General features: G+C 56.0%; 2 protein-coding genes across 6 annotated transcripts; both read left to right on the forward strand.

Moving 5' to 3' along the window:
- Positions 1-594: 594 nt before the first annotated feature.
- FBL (fibrillarin) lies at positions 595-10,563 on the forward strand. The gene is made up of 9 exons (XM_039246656.1): positions 595-698; positions 5,336-5,491; positions 5,612-5,713; positions 5,802-5,896; positions 7,121-7,291; positions 8,145-8,277; positions 9,291-9,403; positions 10,197-10,342; positions 10,453-10,563. The coding sequence occupies exons 1-9, from the start codon at positions 689-691 to the stop codon at positions 10,475-10,477; spliced, it is 951 nt and encodes a 316-aa protein (XP_039102587.1). The 5' UTR covers positions 595-688; the 3' UTR covers positions 10,478-10,563.
- A 288-nt stretch (positions 10,564-10,851) lies between these two features.
- On the forward strand, positions 10,852-18,933 carry DYRK1B (dual specificity tyrosine phosphorylation regulated kinase 1B). 5 transcript variants are annotated; one of them, XM_039246629.1, is made up of 12 exons: positions 11,548-11,771; positions 13,019-13,182; positions 14,165-14,284; positions 14,380-14,568; positions 14,729-14,876; positions 15,722-16,008; positions 16,664-16,810; positions 16,896-17,036; positions 17,337-17,372; positions 17,457-17,652; positions 17,995-18,101; positions 18,196-18,933. In XM_039246629.1, exons 1-12 carry the CDS (start codon positions 11,693-11,695, stop codon positions 18,565-18,567), a joined length of 1,986 nt encoding a protein of 661 aa, XP_039102560.1. In that variant the 5' UTR covers positions 11,548-11,692; the 3' UTR covers positions 18,568-18,933. The 5 variants fall into 5 exon arrangements, with proteins under 5 accessions (XP_039102577.1, XP_039102560.1, XP_039102541.1 ...); XM_039246646.1 differs by lacking the exon at positions 11,548-11,771 and adding an exon at positions 10,852-10,996 and having other exon boundaries at positions 17,337-17,652; XM_039246610.1 differs by having other exon boundaries at positions 17,337-17,652.
- The last annotated feature ends 2,208 nt before the right edge of the window (positions 18,934-21,141 follow it).

A 21,141-nucleotide genomic window follows, 5' to 3' on the forward strand; every position in this document is an offset into this window, starting at 1 on the left:
GTATTCTGAAACTGGATCAGGTGATGGTTGTACAAATAATAAAAATTTACTAAAATTCATTGAACCATATCCTTATGGATTTTATATGTAAATTATGCTTTGATATACCATTTAAAATTTAACATGTTGCCGATACTACTAACAGGGAAAATAAGAAATGAGAGGGGTGTTTCAGTTAGTTAAGCGTCTGACTCTTGGATCTCGGCTCAGTGTCTGGTGCATAAATGTTCTTACCATTGCATGAATGTGAGCCCAGTGTCTTCCCTATTCTTAGGGGTGGAAATAGGTCAGGGAAGGCTTTTGGGTGTACAAGCGTCCTTAGGGAGTTAATTGGAAATAGAGACGAGGGGCAGAGGGCACAGCCTGGGGATGACCCCTGATTACGAGTTGGAGGTAGGGTGGGCTCGTACCGGTGAAGAGGAAGCAGGAAGCGCATTCTGAGTAGAGATCCCTTAACTGGCAGCGCGTAAAGCCACGGACCCGGCGGTGCCCTGAGGGGCTTGCGAAGCCCCGCCCACAGCGCGCGCGCAGAGCTCCGGCCCGGGCTGGGACTCCGAGAGGCGGGGCTTCGAGGCTGCGTCACACGCCGTGCGTCGCCGCGCGTGCGTTCCATTCCACGTGCGAAAGCAGCAGACTCGTGTAGCCTGGGACGCTGCAGGGTTCCGAACAGCCGAGCTGAGCTCCCGTCATGAAGCCAGGTGCCGGCCGGGAGTGGGGTCCGGGGTCTGGGACTGGGGCGGGCACGAATCGAGGGGCCAGACCGGAATCGGAGGGGCGGGGCCTTGGCCTAGGGGTAGGGGATCCGGTCTCTGTGCGGAGGGGGTCCTGGTTCCGGTCTTCTGTGACGAGGGGGCTCTTGGTTCAGCCTTGTGATTGACGCTGACCCCGGGGTTCGGGTTCCTGGTCTGGAGATGTGTGACTGGCTTCGGAGGTCACGGTCGTGAGTCGAGGGTCCTGGGCCTGACATGGGGATGCCTGAACTAAGATTTATCTCAATGAGGCCGTCATTAGGGGTCTTGGTGATTGGGCAGGGGGTGGCAGTGGGGAGTACTGACCCAGGGTCTGGATCCAGGCACCTGGCATCTTGACTCTCTGGCCTTGGGATTTCGGGGTAATGTCTTGGTTCAGAGGTGGAGAGTCCCGATTTGGGGTCGTGGAGAACCCCCTTAGCCTTGCGTATCACTACCGCAGCGACCGTTCCCTGGGCCCCCAGCCCAGCCGAGTCTTAGAGAGGGCCGTGGTGAAGGAGGACTCCCGGTTTGATAGTGTGTGGCCTGCTCTGTCCCACTTTCCCGCTCTCTACTCTCCCAAGGGGGCGGATCCCTGAGATTTGAGCGATCAGGATAATTCGCGGTGAGAATTTACACAAGCCCAAGATACGCTTAGCGGTTGTCGGAGTCGATTGTGGGAGTTGGCGGAGAGCCGGGCGGAGATAGTCACAGGAGAGGAGTGGTTTTATTCATTTGATTTTCCCCCCGAGACCCTGATGAACCCACCCCACCTCCCTCATGGCAGATTGATGAGAGTCCTGACTTTGACAGCAGAAAGGTCTCAATTCACTTCTTTGCTTCTGAAGCTACTGTGTGACCTTGGGCAAGTGGCTTTACCTCTCTAATTCTGTTATCTCCTGAGTAAAATGGCGCCCAGTTACCATTTAGCAAGATCGTGTTAAGAAGAAATAGCATGTTGCGGTGATCATTTTGCAGCGTGTACGTGTACAGATCGACAGGTTGTAAGTGGTCGCCTCATGCGATGTTGTGTGTCAGTTACATCCCAGTAAAGTTCAGGAAAAAGCATAGAGTTTGACATGATAGTATTGCCTCTCATTGTTATCTTTATCTTCTCAAGAGGAACAAAATCAGGGTCCTTCTCCCTGGTGTCTCAGCTCTTCCTAAATCAGGCTGTGCCCCTCCGCCCATTTGCCCCACTAGAGTTTAGGGAAATCTTCCACCGTGACCCAGAAGGTCTGCTTCCTCCTTCAGGTCTTCCTTGTTTCTTTGTTGTTTTCTTTAGTCCATGTGTGGAGAAATGGGGTGATCTGGTGGGAGGGGGGTTGGATCCACGCCCCCTCCCAGCCTCCCTTCCTCTTCAGCACTGGGCTGTGTACCTCTGACGGTGGCGCGCCCCAGGCACCCTGTGATCTGGTAATGCCTGCTCCCTCCCAACTCTACCTTCGCTGTGTTAAGATTTGAAGTTGCTGAAGTTTAATCTAGGGTCGGCTCTTCACTTCATTGGGGCCGATGGAGAGAAGAAGCCTTTGGGGGGTTTTGAGCAGGGACAGGATGCAGTCTGACGGGCATCTTTAAAAGGATGGGCTTCTGGCTTCTGTGTGTGAGGGGCCTCGGGGGAGCAGAAATGTGGAAGCAGGCACATTAGTGGGAAGTTCGTTGCCGTGATCTAGTGGGAGGTGATGTGGCTTGGACCAGGGTGACAAACTGTCACCTACCTGACACATTGTCACTATTGGGAAATCTGCTTTGAAGGTGGAGCCACCAGCTTGTATGTGGGGGTAAGAGAGGGGTCAAGGGTAACTAAGGGCTTGGGCGCATGTAACTGGAAGGGTGGAGCATCCGTTTTTGAGATGGGGGAAGGTTATGGAGGAGAGCAGGTTTTAAAGCGGAGGTTGGGGGGGTGTCTGTGGACCCTCCTCCCAAAACTTCTGGGAAAGTCTGTGTGAGCATGTGTTTTCCCGAGGAGCCGGTACTTTGGGTACATTTTTGTAAGCTCCCCAGGACCTGAAATGGAATAGGCTATGCTTTGAGAATCCAGGACTGAAAGTTGACACTCCTGTCCCCTGTGCCCCATGCCATGCCCACCCTTCTCCTGTCTCTGTTCCATCGGGCCTGGTTGAGTCTCTTAAGCCTAGTGGTTTCTCCTCTAAGTAGGAAGGAGGGGGCCTCCCTCTCCCCTCATTGAATCCTCATTTTCAATCTGTGTGCCAGGCTGTGTATCGAAGGAAGTGCTTTGTGCATATCAAACCATTTACTTACTCTTTGCAGCTGTGTTACCATCGTATCTCTGTCTTGCAGATGAAGTGTTCAAGCTTCCCATGAACCTTCCCTACTCTCCAGGGCCCTGAATGGCATGGCTATAGCCCTGTGTGGGAGGCACGAACTGGTTGGGGGAGGGGACCAGGGTGCTCAGGTCACCGTGTCATCACCCGCTTCCTGAATGAACAGAGAGGGTGCTTTTTCCTGGAGGCAGAACCCAGGGAGTTAAGAGTCCTCAGCAGACAGTTGATTCAGTGTTTACCAAGCCCCCCACACTTTGTGCCAAGTGTATGCATGGTGCCGGGGCTGCAGTGTGACCGGAACAGTTAAAACATCCCTGTCCCTTTGGGCTTTGATGCTGGTGCAGGAGTCAGGCACTAATAAAATAAAAACTGCCATGGATTCCCATTGCCGGGGAGAACAAGAAGGCGGGGTCAAGGTAGGGAGCCCAGGGGCTCTTCTGAGGAAGGAATGTTTCATCAGAGGCCTGAGTGCAGTGAAGAAGCCAATGTCCCCGGGAGCCAGGCGGTGGGAACGGCCGATATTAAGGGTCTAGAAGCTGGAGGATGAGTTTGAGGAGGAAGCGTGTGAGGCCCAGCAGAGAAAGAGGGAGGTCACAGAAGTCAGCAGGGCCTTGTGACGACAGCTCTTAGTTCCGGCAGCACATTTCGAATCTCCAGGGAACTTTGAAAAGCCCCTATGCTGGCCAACGAAATCAGAGTCTCTAGGTTCCAGGCCTTCGCCAAAGGTGAGGCCCACTGATCTGGGGCTTTGGGAGCCAGAGAAAGGCATTTGGGTTTCATTTTCAGTGTGATGGAAAACCATTCAGGGGATTCAGGCGGGGGCATGAAGAGACGGCGATTTGCGGTTTCGAAAAGGTCAGTCGCCGGCTGCCCTGTGGACAGGAGAGCGTAGACGGAGCAGAGGGAGAAAAGGTAGACCCCTCTCTCCGAAAGTGTTCCTTTGTAACACTTCCATCACGAATGGCGCTCAGAAAGTTCTACGTTTTCATCTTCAACCCCGTGGCAGGATGCATGAAGCTTTCAGAGAGGGGAATACGGCACGCCTCTCCAGAAACTCCAGCAAGCTCAGTACTGAGCAGTTTTACATCGAGGGAGATTATTTTTTTAAAGCATCACTAATTTTCAAGCTATTGTGGTTGGCGGAAAGGACGGCAGAGGAAACTGCCCCAGGAGAACACGGAATCTTGTTCGCACCAGAATTCCATACGCCTCTGTCATCGTTTTGTGCTCAGTGAAGGGAACAAGTTTGATCTGACCTGAGCTGATGAAAATAAAGCCTCTCTGAGTCTCCTTTTCTTTTTTTCCCCTATCTATCTATCTATCTATCTATCTATCTATCTATCCATCCATCCATCCATCCATCCATCCATCCATCCATCCATCCATCCCCCTGAGCAGGGAGGGACTTCTGCAAGTAAGTTTGCAAGCAGAGAGGTCAGATAGCAGAAAGGATACACCATGCCGACCTCCCCTCTGTTTGAGGGTTGGCGTTTTCTTCCAGACACCGGTTCAGGAGCGGGAGGGCCTGGAAATGTTTCCAGGGTCTGAGGGACCTTGCTGCCACGTGGTTGCGCCTCTCTGGACTAATACTGAACACAGGACGGAGGGGCAACTGGGTGGCTCAGTCGGTTAAGTGTCTGACTTTAGCTCAGGTTGCAATCCCATGGTTCGTGAGTTCAAGCCCCGCGTCAGAGCTCATGGCTGTCAGTGCAGAGCCCTCTTTGGATCCTCTGTCTATACCCCTCAACACTCTCTCAAAAATAAACATTTAAAAAAAGAAAGAAAGAAAATAGAATGGATCCTGCCAATCTGCTACCCAATCGAGAGAAAAGCAGGATGTTTACAATAACTGACGTCAATCTATGTGTCCCTCCCCTACCTGCACTGTGTAATTTCTCCCTTTCGATACTCAGTATTGTGAGTTTTGCAGTTATCCCTTTGCCTCTTTTTTTGCGGGGGTGGGGTGGGGGGGGCACGGGGCGTGGATTACCACCTACATCAACACGGCATGGCATTGTTTAATTTTAATTGTTGCTGACCTTTACAAAAGATGTTATGTTGAGCATGGTTTTCTCTGACTTGCTTTTTCACTTACATTACGACTCTAAGATGTTCATAATCTATCTGTCGCGTGTAATGGTAGCTCCTCGTCATCGTTGATGATGAATGTGCCCCCCATTCTGCCGAGGGACGTCTAGGTTGGGCCTGATTTTGTGGCTACTGTGGGTATTCGAGGACACCCCCCAGCGGAACTTACGAGACGCGGGAATAATAACATCTCCAGCTTCGTTGCCCTGATTCCTGTTTCTGTTGCTACTGCAGGTTTCAGCCCCCGTGGGGGAGGCTTCGGTGGCCGAGGAGGCTTTGGTGACCGTGGTGGACGCGGTGGAGGCCGAGGAGGCTTCGGCGGGGGCAGGGGTCGTGGTGGAGGCTTTAGGGGCCGTGGCCGAGGAGGAGGAGGAGGAGGAGGACGAGGTGGTGAGTGATGGGGGGGTTGGGGGGGGCGGGGAATGCAGTCAGGAGGCTGTGCCTGGGCTTGGGGTTCAGGGAGGAAGAGATCACGGGGTCTCCCTCTCTCACTGCACCTCTGCCTTGTAGGAGGAGGGTTCCAGTCTGGCGGCAACCGGGGTCGTGGTCGGGGAGGCAAGAGAGGAAACCAGTCGGGGAAGAATGTGATGGTAGAACCCCATCGGCATGAAGGTGAGCGACGAAGGTGGGGAGCTGCCGAGGGTGGGGTGCGCTGGGGCGTGGCCCAGAGTCTTCACCCCGCACTGCTCCCCTCACTTAGGTGTCTTCATTTGTCGAGGAAAGGAAGACGCGCTCGTCACCAAGAATCTGGTCCCCGGAGAATCAGTTTATGGAGAGAAGAGAGTCTCCATTTCGGTGAGACCAGGGTCCCAGCCGACGGGGCAGCCAGCCGTCTGGCCCCCCTGCCCGCCCCCGCATGCGTCCTGTGCAGGCCAGCCAGGGGGTCATCTTAATACCGAAGGTAGATCCCCGTGGCCGCCAGGACAAAGTGCCAGGTCCTCAGTGTGCCCCAGAAGACAGGGCGTTCCAGCTCCCCCTCCCTGCCCCTCACCTAGCGTCTTCCAGCCACACAGACCTCCTTGCTCACCCCCCAGCTGGCTCCTTTCACCCCCAGTGTCCCTGGTCGGATGTCACCTTGTCTCTCTCACAAGGCCACCTTGCACCACCCAGTCTGTCAAAAGCAGCCCTCACCGCACACCCTCTGCCTTGTGATCCCATGTTCTTTATGGCCAGGCCTGCTCGGGGCCCATCTGTGTCCTTTCTGCGCCCTCTCCTGCTGCCGAGAGTGCGCTTCCCCAGGTGGCTTGCCTGGCCCCGGCCTCCCTCGGGGTCTCTGCAGGCGTCTCCTGGGCTCTTCCCTGGCCACCCTTTCTCATTTTCACCCGTCCCTCAGCCCGCGCCCCATGCTTCATGTCCCCTTTCCTGCCGTGATCTTTTCTCCTTAGCACCCGCCCCTGGCTGCTGCACCGTGTGTTAGTTCAGTGCATACTTAGTCCTTGAGGGCAAGCGTCTCTGTCTCATTCACTGTGCGTCCCCGGTCCTGGCCTGGATGCGGCGCACAGGGTGTGCTGGCACAGCGAACGTTTGTCGAGTGAACGCAGGTCCTGCGTCCATTGCGGTCGTATCTCTGTGTTTTCTGTCTGTCCCCACCCTTCTGCCTGAGTCCGGAACCTCCATGAGAGGGCAGGCCCTGCACGTGTTTTATGGTCATTGACGTGTATGTGTGTTCATTTCCCTCCCTCCCTCCCTTCCTTCCTCTCTCTTTCTCTCTCTCTCTCTCTCTCCCTCAGAGAGAGAGTGTGCAAGTGAGCAAGGGACAGGGCGGGGGGGGGGGGGGGGGGGGGGGGGGGGGAGAACAGCAGGGCTCGTGGCTCACCCAGTGTAGGAACTCAGGAACCGTGAGATCATGACCTGAGCCCAGGTCGGATGTTTAACCAACTGAGCCACCCTGGTTTCCACCTGTGTTCATATCTTGAACAGCGAATGAACGCCTGGGGCCTTAGGGCTAAGGGCGGTGGAGTCTAGCGGAAGAGCCCAGCACTGACTGGCTTCCATCCATCCCCCTCTTTCCCGGCCCAGGAGGGAGATGACAAGATCGAGTACCGTGCCTGGAACCCCTTCCGCTCCAAGCTGGCAGCAGCAATCCTGGGCGGCGTGGACCAGATCCACATCAAGCCTGGGGCCAAGGTGCTCTACCTCGGGGCTGCGTCCGGCACCACCGTCTCCCACGTCTCTGACATCGTAGGCCCGGTGAGTGGATGGAGGGGTGGGTCAGGGCCGGTGGTGAGGTGGAAGGGAGGGAGAGGCTGCCCCTGACAGCCTGGAGGCCGTGGCCGCTTCCCTGTACCGGCTAGCTTGGAGCTAGGCCCCTGCCTCACTCCTGAGTTCTTGGCCTGGAGGGAAAGGAGCTGTATAATTTAGTGGTTCAAAACACCAGGCTCTGATGTGGGCATTTAACAGTGAGGTGGCTTTCAGGAAGTTATTTATTTAACCTACCTGGGCCTCGGTTTACCCCTCTGGAAAATGGGGTTACTGTGAAGATAAATGAGGGAATTCCTGTAAAATACTCAAGAGCGGTGCCTGGCCCATTGTAAGTGTTCTTAGCTGTTAGGACTTCACTTCTGTACTGGCCCTGCTTCTTGTTATTTTTTTGTTTTTAAGTTTTATTTCTGAGAGAGAGAGGCAGCATGAGCAAGGGAGGGGTCAGAGAGAGAGGGAGACACAGAATCTGAAGCAGGCTCTGAGCTGTCAGCACAGAGCCTGACGTGGGGCTTGCACCCACGAACCATGAGATGGTGACCTGAGCCGAAGTCGGACGCTTAGCCGACTGAGCCATCCAGACGCCCCTTTGCTTCCTCGTTTGAAGATTATATTGAGGGACTGGGCTTTCAGATCGAGCAAAGTGAGATTCAGTCATCGTAGGCCGGTGACTTTATGTCTCTGGACCTCACTTTATTAATCTGTAAGATGGACATAACAGTAGCTGTTCAATGGTAGGGTTTTGATTTGGGGATTTGAAGAGATGCTACGAGAGGTGTTTGGGCCCAGAGTGGGTGTTCCATCTAAGAACTAGTATCAGTATTTATTATTTGCTTTATTGTAGGACGGTCTGGTCTATGCAGTTGAGTTCTCCCACCGCTCTGGCCGTGACCTCATTAACTTGGCCAAGAAGAGGACCAACATTATCCCTGTTATCGAAGATGCCCGGCACCCGCACAAATACCGCATGCTCATTGGTGAGGGGTCCGGGGTTGTGCAGTCCAGGCCGCGCCACGACTCCTGGCCAACGTGGCCAGGGCCCTGATCCGAGTGGAATCAGAGTGGATGAGCAGGCCTGAGTCTGCAGGAGTGAAGAGGGTGGGGGGAGCCAGGTGATGGTGTCTGGCGGGCCTGGAGGAACAGCCTCCTTCCTGGCCTCTCCCTAGGCACCCCTGTACTTTCGGCTTCCCTCCAGAACATGGTATTTTTATGCTGCCCCTGGCTTATGTATAAAAGCCCCCTTCAGAGATCCTCCTCCTCCTCCTCCTCTTCTGGTGAGATCATAACCCAGAAAACACAAACTGAGTGTGGCCTTCGCCGAGAGGGTCCTGTTGTGAATATTACTTTGTTCTCAAAAAAAAGTTTGGAAGCGTGATGTAAAACTGGAACTCCTTATAAACCACCCTCAGAGGTAACTGATTGATATGAGCAATTTAATAAGCTGCTTTTCCCAATTAAAAAAAGTCAGTTTTCATTATCCCCTCCTCCCTGCCCTCCCCCACCCCCCATGACACTAGCTTAAAAGTAATACTTTGCATTCCGCTGGTTTTCTCTTGAGGTGTTTCCCCCCATGCGTTCATACAATAACCTTTGTCCCAGCGACTTAGTTAGTTATTTAGACAATCCTGCAGGCATTCTTGCCTGTAAGTACTTACCTTTACTTGCCTTTTTGATGAGTGTTTGTCCCCCCACCCCCACCCTAAGACCCGGGAGCATCTTGAGAGTAAGGTCTGGGTCTGACTCCTCTCTGTCCCCCACAGAGACAGGTGGCTATCGCGACTTACGAGAGGAATGAATAGATGGCGAGACGGGGTTTCTTGGACCCATCCTGGGGGCGCTGCAGAGGGAGGAGGGTCAGTGGGGGGAAGTGAGACTGGAAGCAGGGGAAGGCTCTGCCAGGAACCTGCTGGTAACCGGGGTGCAGGCCTCATGGGAGGAGCTGGGAAGGTCTAACGGGTCCCCTTTGTAACTGCTGCATCTTTCTCCCTAGCAATGGTGGATGTGATCTTTGCTGATGTGGCCCAGCCAGACCAGACCCGGATCGTAGCCCTGAATGCCCACACCTTCCTTCGTAACGGAGGACACTTTGTGATTTCCATTAAGGTATGAGGCTTGGAGGAGTCCAAGATGGGGTGATAGTATCTTCTCTCTAACTGCCAAGCAGTCCATCAAAACAAGGGAGGCCTCCATCCTGGATGCCTAATCCAGTCAGCCTCTATCCCTGCCCCCAAACAGCACCTGATGAAGAGTGTCTAAAACAACAAGGCTTTGCTTGGGCGTGGCAATAGAATGTAGTGGTCAAGTGAGTGATCGGCAAGTCTGACCATTTGAATTTGAATTCCAGCTTGCTTTGTGACTTTGAGCAAGTTCCCTAACTTGGTACCTATTTCTTCACTTATAGAGTATAAATATTAGGCGTGTGTCTTTTAGTGTTGTATGTAAGGATTAAACTAATATATATGAAGTGTTTAGAACAATGATATTCAAATAAATTTAGGTAAATGCTAGGTGCGTTTTCAAAAACATTTTATTTTAAAATAAAGATCTTCAGCTAGAGTCACCATTTGTTGGGCTTTTGTTACATTTGATTTTGTATTTATTGTTAAAGAAAGAGAAAGTAAAACAAAACAAAACCCAGCCTGGGTATAACATTTAAACACGGGCTTTTAAATAAAACAAACACGGGCTTTTAGATAAATAGGTCTCTGGTGAAATCTTCCTGTTCCAAATCCAAACCAACTTGAAAATTTCTCTAATGAAGTCTTTCTCCCTCCATTCCCAAAACCGGAGTTTCACGGAGTTTCCAATAAAAACAAATACTTGCGGTTTAAAGAGCACAAAAAAAGGGAAAACAGCTCAAAGCCTTGCTGCAGACTTCAAGTTCTCTCTCCTGCAGGCCAACTGCATTGACTCCACGGCCTCTGCGGAGGCCGTGTTTGCCTCTGAAGTGAAGAAGATGCAGCAGGAGAACATGAAGCCCCAGGAGCAGTTGACCTTGGAGCCATACGAAAGAGACCACGCCGTGGTGGTGGGCGTGTACAGGTGAGCAGGGGGCCCAGGAAGCCACCAAGACAGCCCTGCAGGTTGGCGCTTGGTAGGAGTGCCAGAAAATGGTGACAGGCTCTGAATCCCTTCTTTCCTTCCTCTTACAGGCCACCTCCCAAGGTGAAGAACTGAAGTCCAGCGCCATCCGGATTGCGAGAGATTGTGTTGCTACTGTTACACGTGTGTTTTTCTATTAAAAGACTCCTCCATTGCTCCTGTCTGCTGATTGCTCAGCGACCTCCGTTCAACAGGGCGCATGCTCCCTTCGTCAACCGGCGCGGTGGTGCGGGCGGGCGAGCTCATCCGGTCACACGTGCGCATGCTCCTTGCTTGGCTGCCTTTTGCGCAGTCGCAGTCCGGATTTCGGTGTTAGGGCGGGGTTGGTAGCTTTCTGTGCGTCGTCTACCGGTAAGCTCCGCTGCGCGCAGGCGCGGAGTGTTACCTTGGGTCACGTGGGGGAAGCGAACGGGGGGAGTGGGGGCGGAGCCTGGGGCGGGAGGGGGGCCGGTTTGTTGTGGTCGCCATTTTGCTGGTTGCATTACTGGGTAATCGGGGCCCTGGCTCGCCGCGTCCGCCGGATACTTTCAGCCAGTGGGCAGGTCTGAGCTCGGGCTTCCCGAGCAGCTTGAGTCCCCTTGCCCGCGCCCTCAGGTAACAACGCGGCTACAGGTGGGGCAGCAGAAGCCCGCGGGGAGGGGGCAGTACGGACCCGCCCTGCCTGCGTCGCTGCGAGACTTCGCACGAGGCCGAGGGAGGGCAGGAGGGCGGCGGGCAGGTGCAGGCCCAGGGAGCTATGGCTATTCATAGTCGGATTCTTGGAAGGGGCTGAGCCCGAGGGAGCAGTCTTGGGAATGAGGCAGGGAGGGGGTAGCGGGGCCCCGCTCCCGCCCTTTGTTTGGGCTCGGCTCCTCCGGCTGCATCGTCGTCGCCTAGCAACAGCTGTTCTGAACTGCGATTGGGTGAGCTCTTGGCAGCAGCGGCCAATGGCACGGTTGTTGCCATGGCAGGTGCGGACTGCCAAGCTCAGCTCAGCGGGCCCCGCCCGCCGGGGCTTCTCCGACTGGGGCGGGCCTCCAGGGTGGGGGGCGGGACGCCTGGGTCCCCAGGGGCGGGTGGCTGCGCGGGGCGGGGCCGGCGGGGCGAGGGTTAACCCGCCCCTCCCCCGTCCACCTGCTTTTCCCCTTCCCCCGCGTGCCCCGGGCTGACCCTCGTTCCCTCCTCTCCCCGCCCCCGGCGGCGGCGGCTGCTGTTGTCACCCACCGGGCCGCCTGTCCCGCTTGCCCTCCCCGCCGCGGGGCTTGCCGGGCCGGGACAGGCGGCCGTCTCCTCTCTGCCGCCACCGCCGCCATGCTGGCCGCTCGCCCACCCCACTGGGGGCCCCACCGCACCCCAGCCCCCCGTGGGCCCCGCGCCAGCCCTGACCCGGGTAGGGGGTGGGTGCTGGGAGAGACGGTCCTGCCGTGGGAGGGCCCCGGGGAAGAGATTGTTTCGGGCGAGGGGCGGGAGAGCTCCAAGAGAGAGGAGGGATCGTGGAGTGGCAAGGCTTGGCATCGAAGAAAGGGACTGACATGGGAGAAGGCCAGTGGGGAGAGGATTTTGGTGTGGCAGGTACTCTGAGAGGGGAGAACTCCACATGATATTTGGGGAATTTGGTTCTGGGGGGCCTTCTAGGAATTGGCACAGTTGTGGATTGACCCTGGTGTAGAGAAGAGTAACTGGAGAAAGGGCCCTGGTAGAAATGTTGGATGGGAGGAGGAGGGGAAGATCCAGTGTAGGGGAGAGAAGGGCGAGAGAGGAGAAGCCTCCTCCTTGTTCCCATCAGGAAAAGTGAGCCTTGATTCTGAGGGGGACTGTGAAGTAATACTGTGAAGTAACACCGGGGCCACAGGAGAAACTACCTGGAGCAGCGGTCCCTGATGTGGGAGGAAATGATATAGGGAAGAGGTCCTGGCTTGATGTGGGATGGGTCCCCTGGGGGCTGGGGGCTGGTGGATGAGAGTGCCATGGGGTAGGACTCCGTTGTATAAGGATAATCCTATATAGCAGGATAATCTTGGCTTCGTCCCCAGGACCCTGATGTGGTTTTAGGGACCTGCAGAGGACTCCGTCATGGGTTTGGAGGGGGCCCAGAGTTCTGTCATGTAGTTTGGGGGATCCTAGAGTTCTCTGCATTGAGGGATCTACTGGGAAAGGTAGATCTTGAAGTGGAGGGACCTTGCTCTGATAAGAGGAGACCCTGACCATCAGGGAAGACTGCAGGAGGGCAAGATCTTGTGTGAGGGGGTGCTGGGGAGGGAGGGCCACAGTAGAAAATCCTCCTTCCTATACTGTCTGTGGTTTCTGTTTTTTTCTTCTCTTCCTCCCCCCAATTATTGGTGTCTTTCTGTCCTTTCTTGTCATGGCCTATATCCCTGCCTGGCTTCCAATCATTCCCTTTCACATGTTCCCTTCTTTGTGCCACCTACTTCATTTATTTGGTAATCATCTGTTGAGGGACTCCGCTGTGCCCTCACCCCCACCCCTTCTCTCTGCCCCTTCTCGTTACCACCTGTTACTCTTTTTCTCCTCTCCCTGTCCCCTGCCTTCTTTCTGATGTCCACTTCTTTCCTGCTTGGCACTGGCCCATACATCCCCTTGTTCCATGTTGTTCCCCTGCCTCCTGCCTGCTCTCAGGTCTCAGCGGCGGTGGCAGCCGAGGTGCAGGATGCGAGAAGGCGCCCCCCGGCCGGGCTCCCGCTCCAGGCCTCGCTCCCCTGCGGCCCTCTGAGCCCACCATGGCCATCCCACCGGGCCATGGTCCCTTCTCTGGCTTCCCGGGGCCCCAGGAGCACACGCAGGTATGCTTTCAGCTGGCTCCTCACCTGCCTAGGGTAGGGGGAGGCTGGGGACAGAAGGGTCTTGGGGTGAAAGATAGTTTGGTTGCCCAAAACCGTTTCCTCGGGGCATGAAGGGTCCATCTGGAGTGGAAGATAATGGAGTTGCTGGCAGAATCCGTTTGGAGAGCCTGGGTTCAAATCCTGACATGGTGGTTAAATTTCTTAGGTTCTTCCTGCTTCAGTTTTCTACTCTGTAAAATGGAGCCAATAATGATACCTACCTCACAGAGTTGTGAGAATTAAACAAGTTACTGAAACGCATGTAAAACACTAAGAACGGTGCCTGGCTCATAAAAAAACACTCAATACATGTTCACTAAGGAAAAAAGTGCCAGAGTGAAAGATGGGGGAGGGAGGTGGGGTGAAAGGGGGTGAAGGTTGAGCCCAAAGGATCCTGGAGCCAGCAGCATCTTAGGGTGCAGGGGAAAGACATTCACAGGTAGCGACTGTTTAAGGCTCTGAAATTAGAGCTTGAAGCAGGATGGAATAGCTAGATCCTGAAACACTGGGTAAAAATGGTGCAGACTTGGAGGTGAGGGAGGAGAAGACCCAACCAGATGAGGGCAAAGCAAGATGGGAGCCCTCAAGATGGGACACCCAGAATGGATGGTCTCTTGGGCAAAGGAATGCAAGGGGCAGAGCCCACGTGTTCTCTCTGATCTCTCCCCCTGAGGTTCAGAAAAGAGTAAAAGTGTGGGATGAAAGGTCAGGGGTAAACAGGTCCCCATTCATTCACTCGGCAAACCTCTAATGACCATCCACTATGTGCCGTCCTGCACCAGGCACTGGAAACACAGCAAGAACCAGACAAGTCTCTGCCTTTGGGGAATTCCTAGCCTCACGGGGTGGTCACGTGATGGCCCAGGCCACCCATATAGCTCTCCCTCTGGAGGTCAGAAATGAATGCCTATCTTCAGTGCCCGCCCCTTGCCCCGCTCCGCAGGTATTGCCTGATGTGCGGCTGTTGCCACGGAGGCTGCCCCTGGCCTTTCGGGACGCAACCTCAGCCCCGCTGCGCAAGCTCTCCGTGGACCTCATCAAGACCTACAAGCACATCAATGAGGTGGGCAGAGGGTGGGAGGCCCAGCTGGGTGCCGAGGGGTCCTGGCTGCCAGCACAAGTCACTCAGTAGTCCTTATCTGCTGGCCGGCGGGGCAGGTATACTACGCGAAAAAGAAGCGGCGGGCCCAGCAGGCACCACCTCAGGACTCGAGCACCAAGAAGGAGAAGAAGGTCCTGAACCATGGTTATGACGATGACAACCACGACTACATTGTGCGCAGTGGCGAGCGCTGGCTGGAGCGCTATGAGATTGACTCACTCATTGGCAAAGGCTCCTTTGGCCAGGTGTGGAATGCCACCCCCCCCAACCCAGGGATTGGGGGCCGTGAGCACCCACTGATAATGACCCGCAGAAATGTGGTGCTTTGTTCTGTCCCACACCCCCCCTTCCCACCCCCCCACACTCCCCATTCCTCACTTGGTGACATGCCCCCTGCCCTGGCAGGTGGTGAAAGCCTATGATCATCAGACCCAGGAGCTGGTGGCCATCAAGATCATCAAGAATAAAAAGGCCTTCCTGAACCAGGCCCAGATTGAGCTGCGGCTGCTGGAGCTGATGAACCAGCACGACACGGAGATGAAGTACTATATAGGTGAGGCCTGGGGCAGCCATACACCCAGTACCGGATGGGGCTGGTGTCCTCAGGGCAGGCTCTGGTCTGTAACTCTGACATCAGTGGTTCTCCTTCCGCCTTCATGATTTCTGCCCTATTCCAGTGCTCACCAGAGTTTATGGGGTGCCCACTAAGGGTCAGGCTCTGTTGCAACCACATGTTGAATTAACTGGTTTCAGTATGACCACAGCCCAGGGGGGAAGGGGCATCATGGCACAGCTCGGAGTAGGAAAGGAAGCTTTCGGGTGCTATCACTTGCCAAAGGTCACAGAGTTTGTACTCCGTGAAGCTATAATATCACCAGGCAGTGGACTCCAGAGCCTTTACTCCTGACGTCTATGGCTTTTTCCTCTTTCCAGCACGGATTCCTCTTAGAAAAAGCAAGGGCAGATTAAAGAGAGTGTTTCTTGAAATACATATCGTTACTGTAAATGAAAAGCGAGTGTCCTCTGCCACAAAAATAAACAGAACTGAGACTAAAACAATGTTACAGGATTAAGGAAATGGAGAAGGGTATTAAAGACCTATCAGCACCAAAGGGGAACGTTCTCTTTGGTTTATCAGAAAGTTGGACAGAGACTTGAAAGAAATGAACTTCTCTTAATCGAGAAAATCTTTTTCTTGACGTGAATCAAGTTATGGGCCATATAAAAACACGCTGACCGGCAACTGCCTCCCGTGGGCACATCACGATCCGTCCGGTGCTCACACGGCAGAGGCACAGATCTGCTTATGGCCTCATTATTGTGTGTCCCTGGCCGCCCCCGGCCCTCTCTGAGCCTCTGCTTCACCGTCCGCCCCCATTTCCGCCCCCTTCCCCGCAGTGCACCTGAAGCGGCACTTCATGTTTCGGAACCACCTGTGCCTGGTGTTCGAGCTGCTTTCCTACAACCTGTACGACCTCCTGCGCAACACGCACTTCCGCGGCGTCTCGCTGAATCTGACGCGGAAGCTGGCGCAGCAGCTCTGCACAGCGCTGCTCTTCCTGGCCACGCCCGAGCTCAGCATCATTCACTGCGACCTCAAGCCCGAGAACATCCTGCTCTGCAACCCCAAGCGCAGCGCCATCAAGATCGTAGACTTCGGCAGCTCCTGCCAGCTTGGCCAGCGGGTGCGGAGGGGCGGGGCTCGCGGCGTGGGTGTGGCCCGGGCGGGGGCGGGGCCTGAAGTGGCCGGTGCCTGAAGGGTAGTATTGGGATGGGGTGTTGGCGGTACGGGAGGCTAAGGTCAGTGGGTGAGGGAGGTAAAAGAGAGGGCCGCACGGGGTGTCGTACCCAGCAGGAAAGGAAGAATAAGGCCCGAGGAGGCAGGGCCAGATGTGGGCAGAGTGAAGTCAGGTTGGCTATGAGCTTAGAGTGCCGCTTTGCTGGATTTGCCCTGTCCCCTTAAGAGAGGACGGGTGCTTTAGTTTTGCAACTTCATGTGAACAGACATTTGAGATGGCTTGTAAAGGGTCTGGATGGGGGGGGGGGGGGGGGAAGGGCCTTGGCTTGCAGCCTGCCAACCTCAGGATCAAGAGAAGACCAGAGTCAGGCTTCGGGATGGAGATCAGGGTGAGCCTAGGCCAGCAGAGACTTCTGAGGCTGATGAAAAAGGTGATGGTAGTGGCTCCTGGACAGCAAGGGTGCTGGTAACATCCAGGTTTGGAACCTCCATCCTTAGTTTTGGTGGAAGGAAGCTGGCCCCAGCTTTGGGTATGGCCACGGCACCACTAGGGCAGGCTGGGACCTCTGACAGCTGGCTTCTCCCCTGCTCCGCCTCCCCAGATCTACCAGTATATCCAGAGCCGCTTCTACCGGTCGCCTGAGGTGCTCCTGGGCACACCCTACGACCTGGCCATTGATATGTGGTCCCTGGGCTGCATCCTGGTGGAGATGCACACTGGAGAGCCCCTCTTCAGTGGCTCCAATGAGGTGTGCTCCCGAGGAGGGGGTGTGCTGGAAGGGGCGGAGGCCTGGCTGGCCTGACAACCCTGACTGCCCACCTGACTGCTCACAGGTGGACCAGATGAACCGGATCGTGGAGGTGCTGGGCATCCCACCAGCCCCCATGTTGGACCAGGCACCCAAGGCTCGCAAGTACTTTGAGCGGCTGCCTGGGGGTGGCTGGACCCTACGAAGGACAAAGGAACTCAGGAAGGTGCGGCCCCTGCCCCATGCCGCTCCTCCCACCCTGGTGGCCCCTCACTCTCTCACACTTGGGGCTTCCTCTCCCCCTGCTTCCTCTCCCTTGTGTCTTTCCCTTCCTTCCTCTCCCCCTTGTCTGTCCTCTCCTTCGTCCCAGCCCCACCCCCGTCTCTCCTACCCACCCCACGACTCTTCTTAGCTTCTCTCCTTCCACTTTCTCTCTTGTGCCTCTGTTTCCCCGTGTGTGTCTCCCTGCCCCTCCTGCCCACTGACGGCCACTCTCTTGCCCCCCCTCCCACCCCCTCCCTGCCAGGATTACCAGGGCCCCGGGACACGGCGGCTGCAGGAGGTGCTGGGCGTGCAGACGGGCGGGCCCGGGGGCCGGCGGGCGGGGGAGCCGGGCCACAGCCCCGCCGACTACCTCCGCTTCCAGGACCTGGTGCTGCGCATGCTGGAGTATGAGCCCGCCGCCCGCATCAGCCCACTGGGGGCTCTGCAGCACGGCTTCTTCCGCCGCACGGCTGATGAGGCCACCAACACGGGCCCGGCAGGCAGCAGTGCCTCCACCTCGCCCGCACCCCTTGATACCTGCCCCTCCTCCAGCACCGCCAGCTCCATCTCCAGCTCTGGTGGGTGCCCAGGGCCAGGTGGGCTAGAACAGGAGGGTGGGCGACATTGGTTTGCTCTGACACAGGGGACCTTGCCCACTGGGCCTTCATTGAAAGCTTTGAAACTGCGTGATCTGGACTCCAAAATGGGTGGGTGAGAGAGCTCTGCCTGGCCGTGACCTGATCTCTGAAATTGCACTTGGGCTCACACCTCTAAAACTGCTTCTGACTAAGCTCTGGTCCATAATCTCAGAAGTGGACCCATCCTTCAGATAGGCTCTGATCCCAAAGCCTGGGCCTGAGTCGCCAGCCACCACGTCTCCTCCTAAGGCTTCTCCTCATTTCCTCCTCTGGCACTTCCAGGAGGCTCCAGCGGCTCCTCCAGCGACAACCGGACCTACCGATACAGCAACCGATATTGTGGGGGCCCCGGGCCCCCCATCACCGACTGTGAGATGAACAGCCCACAGGTACTGGGGCCTTGGGGCCTTGGGAGGTGGGTGGTGGGTTATCTGCACTTCAGGACCTGGGTCTCCATCACCCACTGTTCCTCTGCTCCTTTAGGTCCCACCCTCCCAGCCGCTGCGCCCCTGGGCAGGGGGTGATGTGCCCCACAAGACACATCAGGCCCCTGCCTCTGCCTCGTCACTGCCAGGGGCCGGGGCCCAGTTACCCCCTCAACCCCGATGCCTTGGCCGTCCCCCGTCACCAACCTCACCACCACCCCCGGAGCTGATGGATGTGAGCCTGGTGGGCGGCCCTCCGGACTGCTCCCCACCTCACCCGGCGCCTGCCCCCCAGCACCCGGCTGCCTCAGCCCTCCGGACTCGGATGACAGGAGGTCGTCCACCCCTCCCACCCCCTGATGACCCTGCCACTCTGGGGCCTCGCTTGGGCCTCCGTGGTGTACCCCAGAGCACGGCAGCCAGCTCATGACCCAGCCCCCTCCCTGGGGCCCCTCCTGAAGCCATACCCCTCATCTGGGGGCCCTGGGCTCCCATCCTCATCTCTCCCCTTGACTGGAATTGCTGCTACCCAGCTGGGGTGGGTGAGGCCTGCACTGATTGGGGCCTGGGGCAGGGGGTCAAGGAGAGGGGTTTAGGCGCACCCTCCCCACTAAGGACTGGACCCTTGGCCCCCTCTCCCCCCCTTGTTTTCTATTTATTGTACCAAAGACAGTGGTGGTCCGGTGTTGGGGGGGAGACCCCCTTCACCCTAGGGCCCTAGGAGGGGGTGGGGGCAGGTAGGGGGAGATGGCCTTGCTCCTCCTTGCTGTACCCCCCAGTAAAGAGCTTTCTCACATGCCTGCCTGAGAGTTTGCAGGGCCTCGGCTCCCCTCACCTGGCCCTCAGAGGCGTGGTGGGGAACGGTGTTTGGGGAGGGGGTGCCAGAAAAGCTCTGTCATGTGGGATGCATCCCTGGGGAAGTTACGGCTATTGGCGCAGACACGGGGCTGCAGGAAGTCTGGGGCTATGGAATCCTAGACAGAGATCCTGGATAGGATCCTAGCCCGTGTTTGTCTTTTCCGTGGGAACAGACACCCCGAAAGAGTAGAGGCCGGGCTCTGACCTGTCTCTGGAAAACATCAGGATCTGCCCTAATAAGCCAGGGCTTCCACAGAGTCTGCACAGGAGTGGCTCCTTACGCCAGGCAGGCATCTAGTAGGTGCCGAATGCTTGCAGCAGGCCCTCTTCGTACCACCTGGGGGATGGCTGGCAGGCAGGCAGTGTAAGGTGCAGACTTTACCCCCCACGTCTGGTCTTACCGTTTGGAACCATGAAGGAGCAAAGCGTTTTGAGATTCTCTGGCAGAAAGATATTCCCGGGGTTTCAGGTAAGTGGGTGTCTGTTTCCATAACAATTTGGAAACTTCTCTCTCCCAACCGGCCAGTCGGGCGCCTCCTGATTCTAAGGTACCTAACCGTGTCCCGTCCCTGGGGCGCGGCGCTTCCTGGGAAATGGAGTTAAGGGTTGCAATCTTTTTTCCCCTTTTTCGTCAGGGGACTACAAAGACCAGAATTCTTTTCGCTCACGAGCTGGGGCCGGGTTCTCAGGCAGCCAATCGGTAGTCAGAGGTGGACCGGGCCCGGATGCTTGAGGCAGGCTGTAGAGAAGGGAAAGGCCGTGATTGGGCGGTGTTGGTCAGGCGGTTCCGGGTGTTGAGTGCTGTCAGGCGTGCGGAAGATGGGCCACTGTGCTGCTCCCCGAGACCGAGCTGGTTAGGCGTCTGCGGCCACCGAGCAGGAGGTAGGCGCTGAGGCCTGAAGCGGCCCCGTCGCACAGAGCGTCACCGGCCGCGGTGTCCGGCCCAGCTCACAGGAAGCCCAGGTCGGTAGGAGAGAGGCGTGGGCGCCGTTATGGACCTGCGGGTGTTCGGGAGGGGGCGCAGTGCGGAATGCTGAGGGAACCCCAGAAGAGGCACGGGTACGGGAACATTCCCGGAGGAGGAGGAGGTGTCTGAGCTGAGACCTGAAGACCCGATGGTGGCGGTGGGGCGGTGGTTTGCGCACAGGCAGCGACGAACAACAGCCTGTGGTCTGACTTTGAACCGCGGGTGATGTGGTGTTGGAGATCTAATTGAAAAGTTCTATCGGGATTGGATCGTGGAAGATTTTGTTGGCCATTTAGGTAGCTTGGGTTTTGTCCTAAGGACATTGAGGAGGCACGAGAGGATTTCTAGAAGGGAAGGGTCATGGCCCAGTTTGCTGCCATCTAGAAATAGATTGATGGGAAAGAGACCAGGGTCTGGGAGCCCAGGGTGGTGGCTGTGGCACGTTCCGAGGCAAGCGATGTTGGGGATGAGCCAGGGCAGGAGCCTTGGTTGGGAGGGGAGACGGGATGTAGGTGGGAGAGACGACCAGAGGGCTGAGTTGGCAGGATGTATGGCTTACAGGCTGTGTGGAAGGGGGAGGCAGAGAGGGGTGAGAAAGGGGTATCTCCAGCAAGTAGAACAGTGACTAGCATATTATAGATGCTTAACAAAAGATTTTGTTTTGAACAGACAGTTCTGGGAGGCAGATTCTATTATGATCTACCTTTTGCAAATGAGGATACTGAGCACAGAGAAAGTTAAGTAACTTAACCACGATCACATAGCTAGCAAGCGGAAGGCCCGGGATTGTGTGCGTGTGCGTGTGTGCACGTGCCATTGATTTAGCAACATACAAGATGAGCTTCAAGACATCATCAGGGTCCAAATCACGTAGGTCCCTTAAGGAATTTGGGATAAGTGTGGAAATGTAGATCCCACATTTCAATTTCCAGCCCAAAACCTCTCCCTGGCCTGCTGACTGCCCACATGATGCCTCCTCTCTCAAGATATCTGTAGTCATCTGGAGACCAAGATATCTTGACCAAATTGGACTCCGGTCTTTTACCCAAAACCTGTTCTTCCCACATTCTCAGTAAATGCCTCCTCCTTCATTGTCTTATACCCACATCTGCTCCATCAGCAAATTCCTTCAACGTATATTCAGAACCTAATCTTTTCTTCCCACCTCCACTCTTGTCA

Source organism: Hyaena hyaena, unplaced genomic scaffold (genome assembly GCF_003009895.1).
Source record: "Hyaena hyaena isolate Hyena2069 unplaced genomic scaffold, ASM300989v1 scaffold_9, whole genome shotgun sequence".
NCBI classification, from domain to species: domain Eukaryota; kingdom Metazoa; phylum Chordata; class Mammalia; order Carnivora; family Hyaenidae; genus Hyaena; species Hyaena hyaena.